At 39.0% G+C, this 25,467-nt stretch overlaps 1 protein-coding gene across 4 annotated transcripts in view; it reads left to right on the top strand.

Moving 5' to 3' along the window:
- ANKS1B (ankyrin repeat and sterile alpha motif domain containing 1B) overlaps positions 1 to 25,467 on the top strand; it is a gene marked incomplete at its 5' end in the record, with an annotated part of 460,979 nt that overhangs the window by 261,200 nt on the left and 174,312 nt on the right. For all 4 annotated transcript variants that reach the window (XM_082485311.1, XM_082485313.1, XM_082485312.1 and 1 more), the window contains one exon: positions 25,278 to 25,376. In XM_082485311.1, coding sequence (XP_082341437.1) covers positions 25,278 to 25,376 — 99 coding nt within the window. The remainder of the gene's footprint in view (positions 1 to 25,277; positions 25,377 to 25,467) is intronic.

The following is a 25,467-nucleotide window of genomic DNA, read 5'->3' as shown; positions in this document are numbered from 1 at the left end:
TTTTCCGGTGATTTTAATTTAAGCATTTTCTGAAGTGGTTTGTTTTTAAATAGATATCGCAAGTAAAATGCATAACTACTTTTAATATTAATTGAGGTAGCATACATATGTGAATGGAAGATTAGACTCCTAAATCCAATGATTAAGCAAAAAGCTGGAAAATTGCCTCATAATAAAAAATGTATCATTTCAGTAATTTAATAATTCCTAATTTATTGATTTCACACTGTTCATCATGCTGTTACATATTTCAGTTCTGTTTGTACCAGAAATTGAATAGCTCCCATATTGTATGGGAAATCAAAATGATCAGAAAACACCAATTTCTTTATATATTGTTCTTTTGAATATATCAGCATTATGTAAGGAAAGCCTCTTCGGGAAATTTAAATGAGTGTTTTTTAAAATGTTTTCCATTCTAGCCAAAATGTTAAAGAGAAGATTAAACTTGGAAAGCATAGAGGAAAATGAGAGAAGAAAGAGCTGCTATGCTAAGAGAAAAATTCAGATTACTCCAAACTTACATATGTTGTAATCTTCCTTAAGATGAGAGAACTGCTTTACCTTTATTAAATTGGTTTACATAGTAAGCTATATTTTACAACCTTATTAAATTCAGTGTTTCAGATAGGTTAGCTACTTTATATTGAAGAACTCTAATACTTCAATGCAGTAAAAATCAGTTAGACATATTTGTTCTTCATTCTGTACCATATTCCTGCTTTTGTTTTTCTGGAAGCACATTCTGACCTGCATTTATTCATTCTGTTGCCTAAGCAACAACCATCCCACTCCTATTAAGTATGATTTAGTAGTACAGGTCTTACTAGCTGTTCAGAACAGGAGAGGGAATATCGCTATGATATAACTAACATCCATGGAATAACATGCATCTGAGAATAAATATATTCTATTTATACTATTCTCAATAGCAAAATTCTATCAATTAAATTAGTGTTCTAATAAAAAGGTGTTTTTCAGTTAAAAAGATTTCATGGTTCATCATTCATTAGATCACAGAAATTAACTCATTGTGTTTAGTCCCCTTGGGAATTAGGAAAGTTATCCACTAGACTGTGCTTAGAATTAGGAAGATTTGTTTATGTTACCCGAAGTGTGTGGACTTTATAGTAAGAAACAGCCTGTTTCCTATTAACTTTACAGTATCGATATTTTTCCATAGTTCATCAATATATGTTTTAAAAATATGTTGAAACATAGCATTAAAAAATGAGCTGTGTTTTCCTCAACTACTTTATTTCTACTTACAGCGTATTTGCGCACATTGCAAGTGCAATTCCTACCTACTATTAGGGTCGTGCGGGAATGACAGTAGCATATTATTTAGTTGGCCCAAGGTAGATTCAGTCCCAAGACTTGGTTCATGTGTGCCTGTAGGAGTAGAATCGTACCTGAATATGTGTGTGTATGTGTATATATATATGCGCAAGCATTATTAAGTTTGATAATTTGTTGTGTAATAGGCTGCAGTGTCCTTCAGATGTAAAAATTTGTAGTGACTTTGTGCAGAGATACTCTATATTTGAAGATGCAGATGATACTGCAGCTTCAAAATGTAAAGGCTATTGTGCAGTTAAACTAATTCTCAAGCACAAGAAAACAATTAGATCAGTCATAAATCGCAGCATATAAGCTATATATAAACAATAAGGAAACCTAATGAATCAGTGAACATCTTTTTGGTGCATAGGTCCCATGGATATCCCTGGGACGAGCTATAATCTTTATGCAGACTTGCAGGCCTACATAACTGAGTATGCTGAGAAAAAAAGTCAAATTGCAGAGAAACAGATGAAAAAATACCTAATGTGCGAGGTCACTAGATCCTTGCATGCAGCTTTCTACAACTCTGGAGCTCATCAAAGACTCCATTCTGGATTCACAGAGATAAAAAGCAGTTCAGTCAAATCACTGCCCAGTAGGGACTAGTTCTGATTAAGGACTGCATATGACTATCTATTTATAGGTTGTTCTAATCATTTAAGATGTTCTGAAATTTATCAGTTGCTTAATACTGCAATTTGATGAAGATAATATCTCTTTAAAAGATTTATAAAACACTCTATGAGAGAGAGGCACCAGGCAACCAAAATGAGTTAACAGAAAAATCTGAAGCATTTTATTATGACATTCCGAAATACTGTTCACTGGTAGCAGTTAATAATCTGAATTGGCATTAGACACTAGACTTTCATTGCTGCTGTGAACTTACAGAAATGCACCTCTACCCCTTCAAGTACTTAAAAGGTTTGCATTGCCTGAGGTCTAAGTATTGCCTAAGTATTTTTTTTCATTCTCTCTTTTCATTCTCAGGAAACTGAGGCATAAAGCGACTACAGGGTGGAATCTAAAACTGCTTATACATTTGAGATAAAAGGCACTGGTTCTTAAAAAAGTTACTGACATAGTGTTTAACAGATCAAATCGGTTGCTTAAACATAGGTATCTAATAGCCATTGAGATACTGTAGGGAATCCAGGAGATCCAGACAGGGCTGACAGATACTACCAGAGACAGCCAGACCCTTCGTGATTAGCAGCTGGAGTCCAGGTGGGATACCACCGGGCATCTCAGATGACTCTAGAGTCCTGATGCTTATGAAGCTGAATTGAATCTTAAATCTTGTAGGTCACACAGAGCTTGTGACATGTCTAGAAGCTGAGTATAGATGCCTTGAGTTTCCACCTACTATCTTAGTTGCATACACATTTCTTTTCCTTCTAATAATTTTCTTTATTTATATTCATCCTCTGAACTTACCTGCACAAGTATTTAACGGGTTTCACATTGCTAGGTGTCCTGGTTTGAGGTAAAACAGGACCAATTTTGCATGGACTACCTTCTTGATTCCCCTTAGCTGCCTGTTTTGGATTTAGCTTTGAGTTACGTTTTGAGTTAAGACTTTTCTTTCTCCCTTCCTCTCTCTCTTTCCTTCTTTGTTTCTTTTCTTTCAGTTTTACTAGGTCCAGAGGTTTAATAGTCAGCTGAAGTTTATCTGGAGACTGTCCTCTCTCAGGTGTCATTCCTGGGATTTGCTGTACTGGAATACACAGTAATTCTTCTTGCCTTTAATTTCCCTGGAGGATGTTAAACTCTGTATCAGGTATAAAGGACAGATGCAATCTTACTCCTTTGGAGTGAAACACACTTGAAAGAAACTCTCTATGTGCATTGGCTCCAAGTCCTGCACTTGTAGAGACCACCACAGCTTTTATCCAAAAATACCCGGTGCAGAGATTGATGACTTGGGCATTAGATGAAAGCTTGAAAGAGTGAGTCAGTCTGCCAACACCTTTCTTAAATTAGCCATTCTGCCAATGATGAAAAAGAGGCCTATGTTTGACAAGGGTTCTAGTCTGTAGTGACTTTAGTGACTTTCAGAAGCCAACTCCTGACGTGCTTAGGAGAGCAGATGAACCTTTGCAACATCCAGGCTCTGAACTCTCCAGACCCATAATGGCTACTGCAGGGACTCATCAGGGCACTCATGCATCATCTGAAGCATAAGAAGATTTAGAGACCATTGTCTGTGTGTGGTAGTTTACACAGAAATTAAGAATGGTTTAAGGCAACCTTAAAACTGGCAGTTGGCGGTGTGCAGTAAACCACATTTTTAACAGAGCGGAAGGAATATGAGTCCCACTGATGCTGGAATAAGCTGTGGTTTAAGATTTTCTGTATACCTAGTAAAATCTTAGAATATATGCCTGGAACCATGAGTTTCAGTCCCCTCATTTGGACCTCATTTGCAAACCCCAGGACTTGTGAAAGCAAGTTTCATGGCAGATCTACAGAACTTGACACTAAAACTGTGGAGCTCTTCTCAGTGCAGGTGTGGACCTGGCTTCTTCCCTGAGCAAAGTGGCTCTGTCACTCTACTCTCTTCTGAGTCTTCCTCTCCTTCACCTCAGTAACCCTTTATGACTGTGGCTCCTGAGGCAGGCCAGCTCTTCCCTTAGTCCAACCTGTTAGCCAAACATAGAGTGGGGTAGAGTTGAAGTTCAAATATAGACATCTACATGTGTACCAGTCAGTAGATGTTTAGGACTCAGTTCAGTTGCCTGCATATTGGAATCACTTGAGATGTCTGAGACATCTGTGTAGGCCTGGAATATATGACACAGGATCTATGGAAAAGCCATACCCCTCTGGAGCTTCAGTTGGATTTCGGGCAAGGCACATTTGCAGCACTTCAAATGACTCTAAATTCATATCTGTGGGCAACTAGGTGAAGCACCTAATCAGCCATTAAAGCCAATGGAGCATAGAACCCAATTTAGCTGACTCACTGACTAACTATTAGGGCCCTTATTTTAGGATAAATTAAAGTAGATTCATCTGGTCAGCTGAATCACTGTCTAGGCTGTATTGACTATTTTTACTAGGTCTCCTTAAGCTATCACATAGACAGAAAAATTTCAATGGATTTGGGCTAGAATCTACCCAGGGTTCACTGAAAAGGAAACACAAAGTATTTTTATTAAACATTTTCTTCTCCCTCAGAACATCCAGCCCTGAGGATTCAAGATCTTCTTTTTCATCCTAGTAGGGATTCTTACTATAAAACCTGCAAAGTAATGCTCAGGTGGGTGCCAGAGATGAAGATTGTGCCTGTCATCCTGCAACAGCAGCAGGTCTAACAGATAATCCCATTCCACATGCTCCAGTTAACACTTCTGTTGTGGTATTCCTCAAGCTGGTCAAGAGACAGAAGGGCTTATTAATGTACTCCTCAATGTCACACGTGGAAATAACAGCTTGCACTGTCTTTCTATCTTGAGGTCTCAGACCATTCTTCATCATCCCGTGTGAGTGCATCTGTGATCTGGAGAGGCAGTACTCATTCCCCAGTGGAAAGGGATTTTAGAGGAATCTGCTTCATGTTTATATATGTAATGCATGTGTGTGAAAAACACAGGCACTGCAGGGTGGTGACTGATTCTGCACTTGACAAAGGACTTTATGAACATTTTGGAAGTAATGATTGCTCAACAGAGGAAAGAAAAACAAGACAGACTTTTTGTGTGTTTCACTTGAACAATTGATTCCTAAGGAACCTACCTCCAAACACACTGTTGACTTCAAGACATCCTGGGTATGGTGGATTCCTTGAGAGTCAGAGAGAGTATGTTTTCATCTAAACCTATCTCAACAATTGTATCTTGAAGGTATAATCAGGGATGGGTCCACCTGCCGGTCTGCTAGGTTCTGCTAAGTTAACCTTTAGGTGAGGGTTTCTCTGGTTATTCTGGAATATTTGGCCATCTCTATTTAAATGCTGTTCCACACAAGATTGTACATACAAGGCACACAGACAGGACTTCAGGCTGTACGCTTGGTAGACAATTTACGTACCAGTATATGCGGTGGAATGTCTTTTCCACTCACCTCAGGTTAGTGGCATCCAGTGTATTTGTGCCTTTTTGGGAAGCTCAGTCTACGGCAGTCTGAGATAAAAGAGCTTGTCCAATGTACGTATCAGTGTATTGGGCTCAGTCTTACCCAGAGGGCCAAATCCAGACATTGAAAGACATTGCACATACAGTCACCACTAAAAGCAAAACTATTTCATGGTACATATCTGTGAGCATGGTACTTGAGGACTGGAATTAGTCCCATCTGTTCCAACAATATGTTAAATGTTACCGTGAAAGGTTGTGCTTGAGCTAAAAGCCTGCCTAGTGCAGGCAGTAGCCTTCATCTCGGTGTACAAGCACTGATGAACTGTATTCTGAGACTACATATGCGAGGAATTGTTCATGTTTATGTGGAACTAGTAGCAAATATTTCACCTGAAAGTTAGGTTAATAAAGCACATGAAAATTCTAATAATCAGAATGAAGTGTGACATTTTAATAACTCATAAAATAAGAGACGTAATGCCGATACAGTGTTCTTGTTATGTATTTATTTAAGGCCAAAACCTTCCAGATTCTTTTTTTACCAGAAAGAACAATGCTAAATCTGCAAGAATTAGAAATGTTTGTGTATACAATGATGTGTATAATACTATTCTTCATAACTCATGAAAGATATGGAAAACATGAAAATACGTAATAAAGGTCATTAAAAGCAACAGAAAGTTTAAAGGTTAAGAGAGGTGGAAAGTCTAAGAGTTTTTACTCTTCAGAGTGAAAAACTGGAGATTCAAAGGACAATCAGATTATAAATGTATTTACATTGTAGGTAAATAATGGAAAGCTTTGCAGTGGAAGGCAATTGTAGACTTAAAACTAATGGCCTATATGTTATAGAAATGTACAGCTTATTCTTAGTTCGTTCACATGGGAATACTTCTTAATAAAATTTAAAAAAAAATAGAACAGAAAGGAATTTTAAAAGGAACATGGTAAACAGTTGTGTATATTACTGTTTTAGAGCAACATTGTCCAACAAGAAACAATTAAATGGAATCTGGACCAGTAGGTAAATTAATCTCAAACAATGACAGACTTTCCTAAGTTAAAGATGTTTGAAGGACACAGCAGTACAGAGGAGCTTGATTACCAATAATTACATTGTGGGAATCTGAAGGAGTTATCAGGTAAAGATTAGTGGGTACTAACAGGTAACTGGAAATAAACATAAGATTCTTGGGCATTTCCCTTTATGAAGGAAGACTGGATGATGTAAGAAAAGCTCAGGTAGTTAAATGAACAAGTATTAATGCAGATGAAAAAAAAGTAGAAACAATCTAAAATAAAGAGATAATATGTCATGAAAGAATAGATAAATAACCAAAATACAAAAAGGAAAAAAAATCAGAGAGAAAATGGCATTTCATTAACTATGCAAGTCGAATACATTCAGAAAAGGTTTTATCAATATGCTATGGCTAAAAGGAATATTAAGAATGTTACAACCACCACTACAAGTCAGATAAAACTCATTTTAGTTTTAACATAAAGAACAAAGTATGCGAATTAGTGAAATCCAGTGTTAACGAAGACCAGCGAGATATTAGAGAGAGGAAAAGAAGGAGAGAGAGCGTTATCATACCGCAAACAGATAAAAGAGTACTTGGTTAATTAAAATATCTGAATCATCTAGGTTAGGTGATGTTTGATGAAGAGTCTTAAGAAACTGAAGAGGAAATACTAGATCCTTTGGCAATCATCTTTGAGAACTCCTGGAGAATGAATGAATTATTAGAGGACAAATAAAATACAAATGTAGTACCAATATGTATTTCAAATCACGGGGCTCATCCTCAGTGTAGATTTCCAGTCTCCTGACCTCTTTGTCGTCGACCTTTCACTATACAGCTAATGCCTTATTCAAAAAGGAAATGGGTGGTGAGATTATTAACAACAAATAGTTACTGTCCTCAGTACTGAGTCTGGTGGGGAGAAAATGGGGAAGTGAACAGAATGTCGCAATGGGATGTAATGGGAAGAGAATACAGCTAAATGAAGTAACTGGCAATTGGGAGATGAACAAAGTATTTAAGGAAAAGCAGTAAAGAAACAGATGTATTGTACCACGCATTGTGCCTCTCATCATGTAGATGAGAAGCTTTCCTTCCGTCAAAAAGAATTAAAATTTCAACAAGGGAGACAAGCTTTATTTTGCTAGTAAAACTACAGCTACCTTTTAAAAGCTGTTCTGGAATGATGTACCAGAACTACCATGCAAGCAAGCCATTCCTGCTACAGAGTTTGCCTGGTTGCTTCTAAATTTCCTGGACACCTAAACCTTCTGTCCTCCCCTTTAGAGATCTGTTTTCGCACACATTAGTGAAAATGTTTCCTTCTCCCACACGACGTGCCTATACATTTTTTGTGGTACCAACACTCCAGCATCAGTTTTAACCTTCGTAATGACAAAAGCAGTGAAAATTGTGAAGCCTTTATCAACACGCTGTTCGTTCTGCCAGCCCTTCCCGATGTGCTCGCCATTCTGCCTATTCACACACACACTCGCACACACACGTGTGCACACACGTTACACAGAAAGGTAATTCACTAAGGTGAAAAATTCCACGTGTTCAGAAATACAGAACTGGAGAGTTACGGTACCTCTGCAACCTCAGTTCGTCTCTCACGTTCATATGCCTCATGATACAGTCTTCAATCACAGATTTCTCTGCTAAATTTTTCCCTCAAAATTCCTTCCTCGTTCAGTGTACTGAGATTTGAGTATACACGAGCACATATTTCAAAGAACTAGCCGTTAAAAACAAAACTTGTTTTTATTTTTCTAATGTTGCCTTGCTTAATGATTTTACAACCTTAGCCCAATGGTTGTTTAAAACAACGATGAGACCCCCAAACCAACTTCTCTTCTCATTCAGCAGTGATTTAGACTTGTCTAGTATTGTTCATTTGGAACATTAGAATTGTGTTATCACTCTAACGTACTTGTACATCCAAACATGCTTCTCATTTGCATTTGCATTTTAGAAACTGGGTTATAAAGAGTTAGAAAAGATAAAAGGAAAGCACTTCAGATGGTAACTTTAGACAATTAAAAATTAATATATTCAGGTAGAAACACTTTAGTCATGATTTTTCAGAACCTGAGAACTGTGCATCAGAGGTCACCTCCAAAAACTTTGCCCAAGCGTTTTACATGGGTCTAAGCACAGGTTCAGTTCCAAGAAAGTTTGTCGTTCTTGACTTTCAATTGGAAAAAAGATATATTCTTCAACTGCTGAAAGTAAGGTAAAAGCCCAATGCAGACGAAGCAAACTGCCTTGTATTAACTATGATTTTCTCCTATATAAGCATAGTTGATTGAATTAACAACAAGCTTTTATTTGTCATAAATACAAGGTCACACAATGAAATTCACACCTGGTCTCTGGTCTTGTTCTTAGTCCACTACTAATCGAAATATATTTTCAGGAAAAGAAGTAATACAAATGCTACTTTACTGCCCAAATAATTTATTTCTGTAGACTTTAAAACACTACATTAAGCATTTCAAACGTTTTATTCATTATGGAACATATTATATTTTGTATCTTTTGCTGTCCCTCATTGAGCTCCAATTACTGTGCATATGGATAAATTCTCCATGCAACAATACACTGTATTTGTTTTAGACTGGCTAGTGCTGGTGAAACTGAGGGTATATACACATGTTGTACATGCAACCCATGGCTTAACTGAAATATCATGTTTCAGACCTTTATTAGTATTATCTTATTCAGTATTTTATTGAATGATTGGAAACTGAATGGTTTAATAACATTGCTGATGGGAACAACAATGGGTTAAATTTGCAAGATGTACCATACCTACTCTAGATTTGTGTTGAAAGTGGATAATACTTCTTTGAAAAATTTTTGATCTAAAGACTAGATCTAGATGGAAGTTTTGAAATGTGAAAGCCGGAGTATTTGCCCATGTGGCAGATGCGGAGGGATAAGGTTACTGTGGATACAAGTGCTAACAGTCAGTTTAAATATTAAAAACTGGAATACCACGAATAAAAGTGTGCTGGATAAAGGCCTATCAAATGACCTTTCTGATACGTATTCCAAGCAATATTTTCTCTGACTGCCCAGTTAGCAGCCATGAATTGGTAAAGAGTGGCTCTCTGTGCACAATCCCCCTTTGCAATTAAGTAGAAGGGGGAAAATGTCTTCATCTTATGTGCTGGAATCTTACAGCTCACGCTCAAAACAAATGTGTGTGCAGCTGGTTACAGCTCTTAAAATCTGAAATGATTGATAGCTTCTGTTCTTCAGTAGCCACACCATTTAACAGCTTTTTCACTGCTTCAGGTATGCTCTCTCCAAACAGCTCCCCTTTTAATTCCACAGAAAGTCCACTTCTTGAAGTAAGTTAAGATGGCGTTTATAAAGAAATAATAGTTCTTAGCTGCTATGCTGCATTAGGATAAAAGATTGCACAATACTGAGTTGGTTTTTAGCCTTGATCCATTTTTAAATATAGTATGAATATTATAGTTCTGTTAGCTTCTCTGAACTCCCTAGGCATCCCTCTTGTTGCCAGAAAGGAATTATGAATTGACAATGCAAGTTATTTTATTTCATTTTCCATCTCTCTTGGAATTTGGAAACGTGTCTAGTCTGTCCATGAACTTTTTGTTTCCTGACATTCTGATTTTTTAAGTAGTTGTTTTATTGCCTGTAGAAATAGTAGCTCTTCACTTTCTGCCCAGAAAAATAGCTTTATGCAGCAAGAGTGGAATATTATGCCAAAGAACCCAGCTACAGTCAAACCTTTGGTTCCCTGTAATATTAGGCTTTTTGTCAGCAAATTCTGCTGTCCCTGCTTGTATGGTTTGATTTCTCTCTGTCTCTTAACTCTGCTGCGTGTATGATAGCATCTTGCTTCATATATGCATTTGTTTAAAATGCACGCTGATTCCCTTCCTTCTTGAACAGTATGAAAGGGAGACTCAGGGGAAAGAGAATAAAGAAAACACTTGCTAGCACATGCAGAAGCAGCCTGGTCCATGGAGAATGCGTAAGACAATATATCTAAGGGTCTTTCTGAGGTCAGCCTCTGATTCGGATTATGAGTTTGGGGAAGATGCTTCTCTATTTCCTTACTTCTCTGGCTAGGAAATTCTGTAATATTGCTGGCCCACATACATGAAATCGAGAGAGGATCCTGGGACAGAAATACCTGTATATTAAGAGCTATCTTGTGGCCAACTATCTGCTTATACCTGTCTAAGTACCTGCAGTTGGAAAGCACAGTTTCTCGGAGGTAACCAGATCACCTAAGGAGTCTCACTGAGTACCTTCAGTTAAGTTCTGAATAAATTCAGTGGCAACGATTGGAGTCAAGCTACAAATAGTGCAGGAAAACAAAACAAGTATTTAATACTTATTAATATTTTTATGCCCCAAACAAAATTAATGAGGAACATTGTCTGTGCATGAGCTAGTATGTAATTTGTCATTACTTTAATCTTGAATTCCTGCATTTTATTGCTTCTTTAACCCAAACTCACAGCAGATACTGTTTCTTAGCATTCCTCTTGTCTCTCCTGGAGCAGTCTGGGTACCACTCTTCCTTTCTCATTATTTCTGAGATTGTATCTGACCCTCTCCCAAAAAATGCATCTGTGTTTCTGAGCTCTCTCCTTCCCACATTACCCCTGCAGGCCAGACTCCTTTCGCCCAGTTCCTCTTTCCTCTGTAGAAATTACTGTGTGTCTTTTTTGTCTCCAAATAGAAGGAAGAAAGGAAGGGAGGGAGAGAGGGAGGGAGGGAGGGAGAAAAGAGGGGAGGGAAGGAAGAAAGGAAGGAAGGAAAGGGAGGAATAAAAGAAAACAAAGAGGGGAACAGAGGAAATCTGGTTCACTTCTGCATTCTTTTACTGACTTAAAACATTTTAGGGAGCCTTGAACAAAATCAGAGGGACATTTAACCGGGTGGTTCTCAGACAGATGCTCTTGTAACTCTTTGGGAGGCAGCTCTGGTCCAACAGAGCTGGTGCTGAGTGAGAGCTAGTTTTCTTGGCTGGACTTAAGCTGACTCCTTGCAGAAAGCTGACCGTGCTCTCCAGCATGATTTATAGAACCATATTATTCAGATTTTTCTGTTTTCCGACGAGTCTGAGGCTTCTGATTTACCTGGACAGCTAGCTACAATTTGTGACAAGCTTTTCTGATAAAGCTGTTGCACTGCAAACCCTTTGATACACAAGTGCAAGGGAAGTGCAGAATTTGGATTTGCTGAAATGTGAGTGCTCACAGCTAAAACTGCATTTTACTAAAGTTATCCTTTGAATACGTATGTAGATAGATACTAAATACTCGTTGAAGTGGAAGAAAACAGTCCCTGCATTTAGGCGCTGACAACTAATAGATTTAAAAAAAAATAATCTGGCCCTAATTAGTCCTACTTTAATTCTTTATCTGTATAATGTGTATAAAATTGCCATCTTCCCTTGAAGGAGTCTTATGAAATATATTAATTCCTGTTTTGGAGCTGTCTAATATTATTTCAATGAGTGTCTAAAAGAAGTCAGAAGAAAGTGAGTCATTCTTACTGGTGAAGTCTTCAATGGAAGACTATATATAAGACATGGACCCACACAGAGAATGATAAAGGCTAAAAAAAGAAATATCAGCTATCTTATTTTGTAAGTACCATCCATCCCCCTGCATTGAATTAATGGATTATTCAGAAATATAATTATACTGTGTGTGTGATGCCATGCAGAATACGCATGCTGGGGTTAAGGGTGATAAGCCTGTGTTGAATAATCTTCATCCTGATATTTTGTAGCTTTGGGACTTTGCAACATGCCTTTAATGGATCAGCAGTTCTTATTTTGTCTGTTTTATTAATTGCAGTAACCTTTCCCTTTTAGAAGTTTTGCTGAAATATAGAAATTATATCAAGTGAAGTTGCAGTCTCCCACAATCTTGTGTCACTGGATCGGGAGCCTACAGTTTTATTATACAATTTGTTGGTAGCGCTGGTCCGGTTTGGACCCGATATTAGAGGCAGAAGAGGCCAGTGAGACTCACAAGTGTTCCCTAGGACCATTAGGAGCATTTTTTTTATCACAAAGAAATGTTCAATTAGAAGAAGCTTGCTCACAAAGAAATATGCAAAGCATCAGTAAAAGAACTGCCTGAATTTGGCTAGGGGGAGTCCCCAAAGACTCCCTAAATGTTAGTTGTCAAATGCGGTATCCTTGTATAGGAAAGGGATTGGTGGAAATGCTCATCACAGTAGCACCAGGAAGAAGAGTGCCAGATGAGGTGGACCGACTTTCATGAAGGTTTCCTTATGACTGAGGTGAATGAAGTACTAAAGTGTCAGATTACTGGGCTCTGACAGCAGATATCCTAATGTGTGCTCGGAAAATCAGCTGTGTAGCAACATTGCAGAATCCTTCCATAGTGTTTTGGGACTGGATCGGTCTGCGTACATGTAATACTACTGTAAGAATTTATCAAGCTGTCTTCTCATTAATTTTTAATTTTAACTAATAACAAATTTACCTTTATATAGAAGAGTCTTGAAACCAAATACTGTTTGCTAGGCAGGAGGGATAGTTCAAAGGCCTCCATCAAGATGCTAGGGCTGTCTGTGTGAGACCAAGATGTGAATTTACGTTTCACAGCTAGTATTCGCTTCGGCTGGAGACAAGTTACATAGTTCTGTTTCCGAGAACAGACTTCTTCAAATGCATGGATTTTTTCCTTATCTTCACTGGTAATAAAAGATTATGCCTGCTGTTATATATGCAAGTAATTTATGGATTGGTATAAAAATGTCATGTTGTGTGAGTATTTGTAACTTCCAACTACTCGGTTATGGGCAGAAATCACAGAATTATGGTAGTCTAATTACTGCTTTTGTGTTGTATCTGCTATAAACAATACAAGAATATCTGCAAAAGAGTGAAAAATGTGTAAGTAAAGCAGAAAATGTGAGCAGAAAGAAAGGTCACAGTACTAGAGCTATATCTGAATACAGTGTGGATTGGGAATAAGTTACAAAAGGGGAGGAAACAGCTATGAAGGGAGGAAGGGAACGGAAAGTAGACAGTTTACTATCTGGCTCACACAGCCTGAAATCTGATTTTGCATTTGTTTGTTTATTTATTGAATGTCTTTGTTTATTTTTACATTTCAGAATTATAAATGTTGGTTTTCAATGGCAAGATACTTAAAAATTGTGGGCAAACTATTTTGATGCCCATGGTAGTTAATATTTTATATGAGATCAAGTCAATAGCTACACAGGGTTTTTTTCTGGGTGACATTTGCTGTATTATTGGTGACACAGCTAGACCATGCTACATGAAATGCTACTGTTTAATATTAAAAATATTAAAAATATGTTGTCATAGGTTGACGCAAAAATATTAAGAAATGCAGTGATCAGTTAATCGCTCCAGAGCACACTTCTTATGTATCAGTGGCTGCCCAGTTTTTTTCCGAAACGAACCCTTTAATTTTTAGCTAAAGTTAGCATAAATGGAATGTCATTCCTTCATTCATTGGACTCATTGTGCAGTTATACCTTATTCAAATGTTTTAGGGATCAGTAAAGGACAGAGAGTGAAATTTTCCCTTTATAAATAAAAGGGGTGCCATCCAGAGGGACCGTGACAGGCTTGAGTAATAGGCTCGTGTGAACCTGCTACAGTTCAATAAGGCCAAGTGCAGGGTCCTGCACCTGGGTCGAGGCAATCCCCAATATCAATACAGACCGGGGCAGGAATTGATTAAGAGCAGCCCTGCAGAGAAGGACTTGGGGATACTGATGGATGAAAAATTGGATATGAACCAGCAATGTGCGCTTGCAGCCCAGAAAGCCAATTGTACCCTGGGCTGGATCAAAAGAAGCATGGCCAGCAGGTCGAGGGAGGCGACTCTTCCCCTCTACTCTGCTCTGGTGAGACCCCACCTGGAGTACTGTGTCCAGCTCTGGAGCCCTCAGCACAGGAAAGATGTAGACCTGTTTGAGCAGGTCCAGAGGAGGGCCACAAAAATGACCAGGGGGCCGGAACACCTCTCCTAGGAGGAAAGGCTGAAAAAGTTGGGATTGTTCAACCTGGAGAAAAGAAGGCTGTGAGGAGACCTTATTGCAGCCTTCCAGTGTATAAAGGGGACTTACAGGAAAGATGGAGACAGACTTTTTATCAAGGCCTGTAGCGACAGGACAAGGGGCAATGGTTTTGAACTGAAAGAGGGTAGATTCAGGCTGGACATAAAGAAGAACTTTTTTTTACGATGAGGGTGTTGGGACACTGGAACAGGTTGCCCAAAGAAGTTGTGGATGACCCATCCCTGGAAGTGTTCAAGATCAGGTTGGACGGGGTTTTGAGCAACTTAAAAGATGCCCCTGCCTATGGTGGGGAGGTTCATCTAGATGACTTTTGAAGATCCCTTTTGACCCAAACCATTCTGTGATTCTGATTCTATGATTCTAAGTATCCTTTCTTCCAAGCACTCTGCAAGTTTGGGCCTGTCATTATAACACAGTTTTGAAGGGACTACTCTTATTTTGATTCTCACGGAATATATCATTCCAAAGTTAATTTATAAGAAGACTAGTCCAGAGCTTCTGCCGTCTCTGCAAAACATGAAAAGAAATAAGCTTTGCAGTGCAGGGATGATTTGCTGCGATCTAGAAAAGGGATGGTAAATCAGCTTCCTCCAAATGCTAAAGAGCAGCTGAGTCTTATGTATCCGTTGAAATCTATCTATGTTGGATTTGTATTTAGCAAAATCAGGTCTTCTGCCTGCTATGTATCCAGCTCTCAGTCTTTAGCATAGCTAAATGCCCATATGCTTAACTTTAAATTAGCTCAAAGATGATAGTAAAAAAAAAAGTTATATAAGACAAATTATTTATTTATTTTGCTTTTTTGGGCAGTTTTGGCCACTAGCAGAGACACCGAAGCAATAAGTTAGAGACACCTTTGATCTCACCTAGTATGGTCATACTGATGATTCTTGAGAACTAAAGTCTGCATTCGGATTCTCTAGCATGTTTCTGAGGACCAGTGTCTGCTTGGTGCTGAACATAGGCTTCATGGTGCAAACCAGTCATTCTTAAAGTCCCTACATGTGAAGCGAAAAGCATCCTAATATGATGCTGTAGTCCATATGTGACACATGAGATGACCAGTGGAATGATAATTAGTCCTCCTCTATGAGAACAGGGAAACGCATCTCCCAAATTGTCACTGGAGAACAATAGCACCGTGTAGTGACATAAAGCGCATGGGATCACATCACAGCGATCTACTGGTTGCCGTGGTGACGGGAGTGGGCCCACAAAGCCAGCCGCCCGGCTGCTGAATTGGAAGGTATAAGAAAAACACAGCCCACTTCCCATGCGAAATGAATTACAAGAACAAGCAAAGGAAGAAAAGAAAATTGTCAACCCTTAATCAAATGTTCTCTTATTTTTAGAAATGGTTTGAAGAAAATGGAGGCCATCTCTGCATACATCTTGGGCTTCAGGGACCAGGCTAGTAATATCTCTGTACATACCGTAGAAATAAATCACAACGGTTTGTATAAGAAAAATCACATGTAACAGAAATCTCATCTGTGTGCAGTAGGAGATGACAATACCTTATTCAATCCTGCTATTCATTGTGCCTGCCTTAGCAAACAAAATCTGTAGGAATACATTAAAATGGGTCTCAACGACTGTATTTAGCAGGCAAGCCTGACTGCACATTTTCCCTGCAGCCTTTTAATTTTCACCTAGAGAAAGTTAGCATATTCCGGTTCCTTATTAGCTTACAGGCTCTCCTACCTTTTACCCTCGCTTCACCACTACAGATCAAAAGCATCATGGTGGAACGTGCAATACATTTAAACATAGCAAATCAGTGACACATAGAAAACCATTCATTTTCCAGTATTTCACATTTTTGTGAGCTGTTTCATATTTTATTTTATTTAGCAATATTAAACAAAGCACCAGGTTCAGTTCGCCTAACAGCCTCCGGTTACTAGCAGCTAGGTCCTGAAAACGGTTTGGGCATCTGCAAGTTAGGCAGTGGCTTCATTTTGCAGCACACAGAGTAGACCACAGCAAGGTGAACCCTCCAAGACTGTATTAAAAACACAGTTAGCTGGAGTAATGGTGAGCATCTCCACTTTTGACTATACAGTTCCTGTCTCTGGGAGCAGGATCCCTACAATTGAATTAGGCACGCAAGACCCTGCATAACTCAATAGGAAGAGAAAGGCAGTAAGATGCTCCAAAGCAGGAGTTATATCTGAAAGTCTTTTCCTCCCTTTGCAGCCCTGCATTAGGCACAATTTGGAGGCTAGATTTCCCATGCTGCTTCCAGGATCTTGACATCCAAGTGGTCCCCTTGTATGGGACAGCTGATTCACTGTTTTCTTTCAAATTATGGTATGCATCAGAAGCATGAGTCTGTAGCTCAGAAGTTAGGATACTTGGTTGAAAGAAATGGAAAGTCCTGAATTTTTAGCTTTTTCTCCACTTCTTATATTTGGCAGTCACTGGATGTAAACCAGAAACATGTCTCGCAAGAGCACAAGAAGATTGATTTACCACAGCCAGCTGTCACTGGTCTAAAGGATAATATTTCTTTCTGGCTTACTGGCTAAACTTCACAGCAATTTAGTTCTAGCAGGACCGGTGATTCCTCCTCAATACCAGAATGCGCCTTCCTATCAGTTGTTGCATAGCTTGCTCCCTTTTTAGGAAGTTCGAGTTTATGAAAGACATGTGAATCTAATCTCCCGCCTTCTATATGAATCTTCTAATGGCCGGGCTGTGCTATGAGAAAGAAAGATAAAGCCACTCTTCCTCCTTCCGTCACGTTTTTAAGAAAGAGCAGCTGCCAATTCAACTGCTCCTGTGTTTCTGCCTTGGGGATGCTCTGAGAATTCCAACCAGATCAAGCTCTGATAGAGGAGGGCCTACTTTCCAGTCTCACTCGACAGTCTGACATGGTTTCCAAGCTGCTCTGTCTGCTCAGAATGCAGAGCTGGAACACAGAATGCAGCCCAAAGGCAAAGCTGCCGGTGTGAGCAGGGTTCAGCTCTGCAGGCAGGAGATGAACAAGCGCTTCCGAGACCTCAGTCATATCTTTAGGGCATACGTGTGTGAAGACTTACCTATTTTCTCGAGCGTGTGTTTTGCTTGCTGTTATTTCACAGACCCTTTCTGTGAATAACCTATTTTTAAGACATGGATCCTGCCCAGAATTTTACAGTCAAAGTCTTTGACTCTGCATGTTGTATTCTCCGGGCTGATTTGGGTGGCTCACATTTCAAACAGCATGACTAGGGTTGATAAAAATGTGAGGAAGGGAATACTTCTGTGAGACTTTCTGGGAGATGAACAGAGTTTTTACGTTCATTACGAAACCACCAGTGTTAGGTCCAAGGTTAAACAGAACTCCTTGTTACGTGCAGAGCAGGTATTCAACATTTTGGTTATGCCTGAAAATATCTGAAAATATTTGCCCCTTCCTGCACTTCCCAAGCTTACATGCTTATTGGAGAAAGGAATATTTTTCTGAGAATTTAGAAGTCTGTTAATTAGCTCACAGTAATATTGATTTTAAAGTGGGTCCTTTGAGAAATTTAGCATCTAAGCTAACTAGCATTTATCTCAAGTAATCTGAATAATGGTACAATATAGACTCTCTGGAATTTTCATTACTCAAATGAAGTGAAATTACCTTCACAATATACATTCAAGACATTAAGATGTAATTTAGGTAAGTATTAATAATTATTTTATTGAATTGTTATGACTAAATAGGCAGACAGAGTTGGGTCAACAGCGTTAGTAATTCAGTGGGCCAAGTGCAACATCAGAGGTAATTTTTTCAATTGCCACCTTATCTGTGCAGCTAATTTGCATGTGACAATTGTGTTGGTTGTAATGAATCAGTGCTACAAGGGAGAAGGGATAAAAATAGCAGAAATTCTTCCTACAAGGATCCTTGTCCCAGCTATCAGCATTGTTCAAATATCACTATATTTTAATTAACTATTACTGTTGTGTGAAAGGTCTGTGACTATATGTTCATTTGAATATTAATATTTCAAAAGCTTTGGATGGCACTGGTTACTTCAGGTTCACTTCTGGAAGAGCTGAATGTGAACCAGAGAGAGATCATTAAAACATAGTAGAGTGGGATTTGGGGTCTGTTGAGACTCCTTTTTAAACTGACCCTACTTACATCACCTTCTATCTTGATGCATAGTTTGCAAATTAGGGCTCTGAATTGCTATCACCCCGCTCTTTTCTATGAGTGAAACAGCCTTTTTTAGTTAACATTTCAGTAGTAGTTTAGTATTACTTCCTGATAGAATGACAATAACACGGAAAACTTTCTTCCAGTTTTCTCTTTGTTTTGAGGGGGGGGGGGTTAATTGCTAAGAAAGTCGTAAATGTAACGACTGACAATAGAGCAAGGTGAGGATTGAGAATGAGTATCAGTATCCGTAGTTTAAAAGCAGAATAATTTTGGAAGAGTGTTATCAAATGATTATTTGGCAACATGCTCGGTTCTTTCTTCCTAATATATTTTATAATCAATTTCTTTCCCCCAAGGCAAAATTTCATGCTTCTGCAGGGGATTTTTCTAACGTAGTCTTGTCAGTTTTGTAGGTGAAATAACAATTTCTGCAGTATCTCCAGGAATCCGATAAATCTTTCTGACCTGAAAGTACAAGTTAGGCATTTCACTCAATAATCATTCTTACAGATCTTGTTTTCATGTTAACAGTGGCAATACGAGTGAGAGGCAACCTTTTCACTCTTACTGAAGCTTGCTAAATTCTGGTCGTTTGCCAATTCTTGTTTGGAAATGAAACACGTGACACATTGCCTGAAATTTTTGCACTAATAAGAGGCAGTGTTCATTATTGAAAGCTAAGTTTCTCTAGTCATTTCTTGCAAGTCTATAGGAAATAAATTCTTTTACTTTGTGGATGAGCTAGGTTGTGGTGAAAATTTATAAACCTTCTGGCATATGATTTAGACAATGAAAAAGAAAAGTCCTGGTTATTCAGTGTCTCCTTAACCACATTGTGAGATGTCTCTAATTTGTTCCCAGCCAGAGGACAGTCTAGATGTCAACTATTTCAAGGGGAAGCAGTTTGGAAGGATATTAGGATTAGGTGGGTGAGAAGCAAAGCAATTCAGACTGAGAAGGGGACTCTTTCAAGTGAGCTGTTGAGGATGTGCTTCATAACGGTCCTTGTTCCCACTGGAACCAGATGCCTGCTCCCTTCCCACTTATGCATTTGGGGTGGAAGTGGTAAGAAAGAATAGAGCTGTTTGGTGCTGTTGGTCTCAGTTTTCTATCTCTGACTTCAGTCTCCAAGTATGCATAGTGGAAGAACATTCCCATCTGCTCCTTCTCTGCTCCCTCCTCTCTTATCTGAGTGGCAGGAATGTTGGTGCTCTCAGATACTCCAGCTAAGCGTACCACCTCCCATATTCTCTTTTTAACTCTCTGTGCCAGGTCACGTTTCCAGCAGCCCCGTAAGCCCGAGTATGAGGCCTCCTGCCCCAACTCCATTCATCTCCGCAGCTGTGCTGCCGCAGTGGCCAGTCTCAGTCAGCCAGGCTGAAATTCAGTGCAACGCGCGTTGGTAGAGATATTGGCTAAGGCTCTTTGAACATCTACCAGGCCTTTTCTGTGATATGCATACAGCATAATCCTACTCATCGCTATGTGTTAGGTACTCTTCAGAGTCCCTACGCATCTCATTATGTTGGTGCCGCAGATTACTATGTGGGTGGCTGGGGGAGGGCAAACAAGAGCATAAGGCGCTCCCCTTGCAATGAAAGTGATGCAAGCACCAGTGCTGCCCCATCAACACTGTACTCGCCTCAGAAGCCATCCTCCCCTGGCCCGCACCAACCCTGTTCTTGGGCAAACCAATCTGCAATACACCAGAAGCATAAAAAAGTTACCAGAAGTTGTTGCCACCTCCAGTAGCGGTCAGCACTCCAGCTGAACTGTGTGTCAATAATGGCCCCATAACAAATGGATTCAACTCAACCTGGTGAGTAGCAGCTCTTACACAGTTTTAGGCACCAGATTTGCTACTTTTCCTCCTCTAGATGATATAGCTGAGCATAGAAAAAGCTGTTTTAGTTGGCATTGCCAGAACTCTCCCAAATCTTCAATTTCTTACATAACAGCCTTTCCTTTTGTAAGGGAGAAAAAAGCCTTAAATGCAAAATTAATTTGTCCTTTCTCTTTTTTTTTCCAGTCAGTTTTACCCTGTGTACATAAAGCGATGCATATGCATTTATCTCCCCATTGAGGTTTTTTTCCCCATAACTTTGCAATGAAAATCTATGAAACCTCTCTCCAACCTTTATCAGGTTTTCAATCTGTCAGCCAAGGTGAAGAACAAGAATAAGACCAAAAAGCATATGCAGGTGGTTTGTTCCCCACAACGCGTCTCTTCCAACTTCAGTGGTTGGGGTTTCAGATAAGTCTAGTTATATATCTGTCAGCTGCTTTAAAGCTTCTGTACCATTTTACTTAGGTGACAGAACCAGACACTGGAATTTTTCACCATAGGTCTCCAGCACAGAAAATACATGAATGAAGATTAAAAACATAAGTGCAAAAAGGGGGCAATGAGAAACATACAGTCATGCCTGCCATTCTAATATGTTCTTCTAATCACCATATTTTATTATCTTCAGGGACAAATCTTCAAAGTGCTTTTGTTCCTGCAAGATGTAGAATGTGTATTGGTCTTTCTTTAAGAGTCTTGAAAGTTGTTCTCTTTTGATAGTGAATGAAGTTGTCTACAAGTTTATGAATCTTTTCCTTTGATTGGATTTTAGAGATTCTTTGAGCTGTTTAATGTATTAAAATTGGGCTATTTTTAATAGAGAGTAATTTTTTTGCTATAAATCTGACATATTCTAGATCAAATTGTTTTCTAAAGATTCTGTATACATATATCTGCACTTACATACATTTGGAAACTGATATAAAGGTCTAATCCAGCATTTTTGGGAAAGACCGTATTAACTTCAGGTAGAGAGTGCCGGAGGTGATTTTGTGTGGAACAACCCAAACAAATGCCAGTAAAATCTTTATCTCGTAGTGTACCATTATATGTTTTCTTCTGAACTTATTTATAGGAACTATCTCAGATTTTGGCAAAATTTCTGCGTTTTTAAATTGTGTTGTTTTTCATATGCCTCCAGTCTCCCACATGCAGAGTCGTTTTTCCTTCCTCCATGAGCCCAACTGTTCTGTGAAACTACTGCCTTCTTACTCAGGAGATTGGCTTCCTGTATGTGCTTACAGGGAAAAAGTTGATATTCCTGAGAGTTGTGCAGAACCGCAAATCCCAGGGAGTGGGGATCAGCTACACTCTTTCCGAATGGGAACCTCAGAAGCAGGATCTTTCTAATTCATAAGGAAAACTCTCTCTTATGCATTAACAAGACAGGAATTTCAACAGTGTAAGCTGAAGTGAATGGGATCTGAATCTGTCCTACTATAAGCAATTTTGATGTATTCTTATTGCTTTGATTCCAAGAAGTAAGTTTTCCTTCCAACTAAGTTTTCCTACAGACTTAAGAAACTCCAATATCACAAAGCCTCTTATGTTTTTGTTACATAAGAAAAGCATATTAACCCCAGTAGAGATTGCTGTCCCATATTTCCTTGTATAAGAACCTGTTTTGTATGTAAGCATATCAAAGTTAAATCTTTGGACTTAAATTCTCTAGGTGCCTACTAGAATAATTTCTTTTTGGTGAATGTTTCAGCTACTATCGCTCAGCTAATTTTAAGGCTGAAATAATGTGAAAAGACACTCTTGCATTCATATTCATTTTAATTACATTTACTGTGTCACCTCTGTAAAGTTAATTGAGGTTAAATTTGGCCCAGCTTATAAGAAATGTGTGCGTGGCAGCTAAGAGCCGGGAGAGAATTTCTCCTCGTCTCCGATCTGCTGCAGAAGGAAGTTAGGTTTTCCCCACTCTCAATGTAGGAGCCTATGGAAGGAGACTGGAGGAGCATAAGAAGAATAATCAGGTAAAAAACAGAATCAGGGACTGGGATTAAGGGGAGAATGGGAGCAGACACCAGGAACAGGAATATGGGGGACTGTTTTGGTCTCTTCACGTGTATGTCTGCAAAGCAGACAGCAGCTTTCCACTACTATCGGTTCGCTCCTCTATGTTAAGCAACAGTGGATTATACAGAGTATCTAAAGTTTCCTGGTTTGCTCGTATGGAAGGATGAAGAGCAGGTTTAGCTCCATGACGGGAGGAAATGAAGTCTGTTTTACAGGAGAGATGACTCTTTGCTTCTGTTGATGCTGATGGTGACACATGGCAAAAGCTCCAAAACCTGAGAACGTTGAAAGATCCGGTTGTTGCCTTCTTAGACTGGGGACAAGGAGGCAACATGAATTCCAGGCTTTCCTGAATTTTAAATATTTGATTTTGTAACCTTGACATACTTTAAAAAATTTATAATACCAACTGCAAAGAACCAAAATATATGAAGTAATATATAAGGAAAAAAAAATAGTAAAGAATTAATAAAATAATGCTTTCCCTGCTATGCAGCAACTATGTGCAAATAGACAGGATTTTTCCTAAGTGTTGGTTGAATTGGGTTTTAAACGTTGCAATATTTGAAGCTGGATGCCAAGGTTACTGACACCAGTAAACAGTGTGTAGTAGCTCAGTGATGAGTACACTATGATTACGCGTAAACATCATGCAGCGATGAAAGGTGAAATCTGGAAAACAGAGGAATGAAGTGAAAGCAATAGCTGTAAACAAAATAGCTGCATTTATTAAAATGAACAAAAATGTATAGCCTTTGTTTTGGACTGGCTCCTCAGTTGGCTCCGTTTCCTTCAATCCATTTATGCTAGCTATCTCCAGCAGCTGGGCAATCCAGCCCAAAACTGGAAGAATTTTTTCCCCAGTTCTTCCCGTAAGTTTACAGCCTCCTTTAGGTTATTCAAAGGAGAAAGGAAGAAAGGGGAAATTATATTTTGTCTGTGTTTACCAGGGAGATGAAGGGGGTATTAGCCCCACCTCGTCACTATCGCTGTTTGCACAGCCTGTGCTGCACGCGCTCTTACACCGTGGGATCTGCTGACACTGGCGTGATGGCGCAGCTTCGCCCTTTAGGCAGGTCTCTGCCTGCTCCTGTGCCGAATGCTGCACGCAAATTCTTTCAGGATATGATTTGCAGACCTGTAGTCTTAAATAATGCCACTTACTGTGAAATATGATTTTAAATGTAATAGCTCCGCACAGTCTCCATGATTGCCTTAAAAAGACCTCCCCTAGATTTTGCAGGATACTCTGCAGAGTAGCACTTGAGAGTCCTCAAGAGTACATCTGTAAACTAATCAGTCCATCTGAAAAGAGTGAAGATTTAGCAGCTGAACAGGGTGAAGTATTGCTTATTCCAGAGTGTTTTTTGAAAGAGAGCTGTGTTGCTGTGGGACAGGAGATTTGATATTCAGAAAGAATTCATATCCATTATTAAGCCCTGATTCAGCAAAGTATTTAAGCATGTTCTGTTATGCGCCTATTAGTGTTTGATTTTGCTGCTTAAGAGCTTAAGAGCTCTACTGAGTCAGGAGCAACAAGCTACGTGGAAAGGTGGAGATGAAGTTTTTCATGGATTTGCTCACATAAAGCCTATTTCATGATGATGTTAAATAAGTACAAAAAATAAGAATTCTTGCTCTAGCAAATTAGCGTCATGAGACTCCAACAGGGGTAAGAGTTCAAGACAGGTCATCTGTTTTTTCCAGGTTTTGTTCGCAACTGTAATAGTTAGAAGCTTCGGGGGTTTTTCTTAAAAAAAAAAAAAAAAAAAAAAGCTGACTTTTTGTCTGAAATGAAATAGTCTAAAAAACCAATACAAGATTGCCAGCCTACTTAGAACCACCTTGATTTGATCCCTGGCTGCAATTCCCTTTTTAAGCTATCGTTGTGCCTCCTGTGATTTCCAATAGTCACTGCCAGCTGATCAAGTACGTTAACCTTCAAATTCTGAACTTTCTATGTAGGTGATGTCAAGCTCCTTCAAATTCACCCTGTATTGCCCACTCTTTTGATGAATTCCAGGGTCATATTTCAGTAGTCATATTATCCTTTATTTATGTAGCTATAGGTCCTCCCCTACTCCTAGCAACTCCTAAGAATAGAGGAATTGAATTGTGGAGGCTTATTTTATGGACTTCTGTGAGGACTTATTTCATGTATTGTTTGAACAGATGGTCTTTTTCAGCTGTTTGCATGCTGGGAGGTATTTGACGTGCCTGCAAGCAGGGAGATGAGAGCAGAGACGGGTAAAGTCAGGACTGCACTGGTACAGTTAAATTCAGAGGGCTGGGAGCTGGATGGGGGCTGTTGATACTGTTCCCCTTTTTGGTTTCTTTACCATTTTACTAACAAGGAACTAATTTATTTTATCCTCATCCACTCTGCTCATCTTATTCTGTACAGCTGGGTGAGGTAGGGGGAGGATGAAAAAAAAATGAAGAGTTTTTGAACATTTCTGTAGTCATGTCCTTGGTTCCAGTCGAATGAAAGAAGGTGCACATCTGGTATGTGGCTTCAGCAGCAGCTACAATTTCTCCACCGGCAGCAGTATAGCAATTGTCCATGAGCTCAAGGACCTTCCACCATGTTTTATCATTGTGAAAATTAATGCAATCATCAGTAATTTATGATTCTTGTCAGATACTATAAGTTAAGCAAAGGGGTTTTTTCGGGCTATTGGAGGCATCTGCTAATTTTTCATTTCTATTCTACCCTTTTCTTCCATTTTTAGGGAAGCAATGTAATGGAGGACCAGGATCTCTTGGAAATAGGAATCCTTAACTCTGGACACAGACAGAGAATACTCCAAGCAATCCAGCTTCTCCCAAAGGTATAATTTCTGTTATTATCCAAGTGAGGGAACTAACACCTACAGTTTTCACGTTATTTAAGATGCTTTTTTGAATGGAGGTGAACATGAC

The sequence above is a fragment of the Vanellus vanellus genome (genome assembly GCF_965231255.1).
Source record: "Vanellus vanellus genome assembly, chromosome: 1".
In the NCBI taxonomy this organism is placed as follows: Eukaryota; Metazoa; Chordata; class Aves; order Charadriiformes; family Charadriidae; genus Vanellus; species Vanellus vanellus.
Note: the sequence above shows the minus strand (reverse complement) of the source record. Positions and strands in the feature narration are given on the sequence as shown.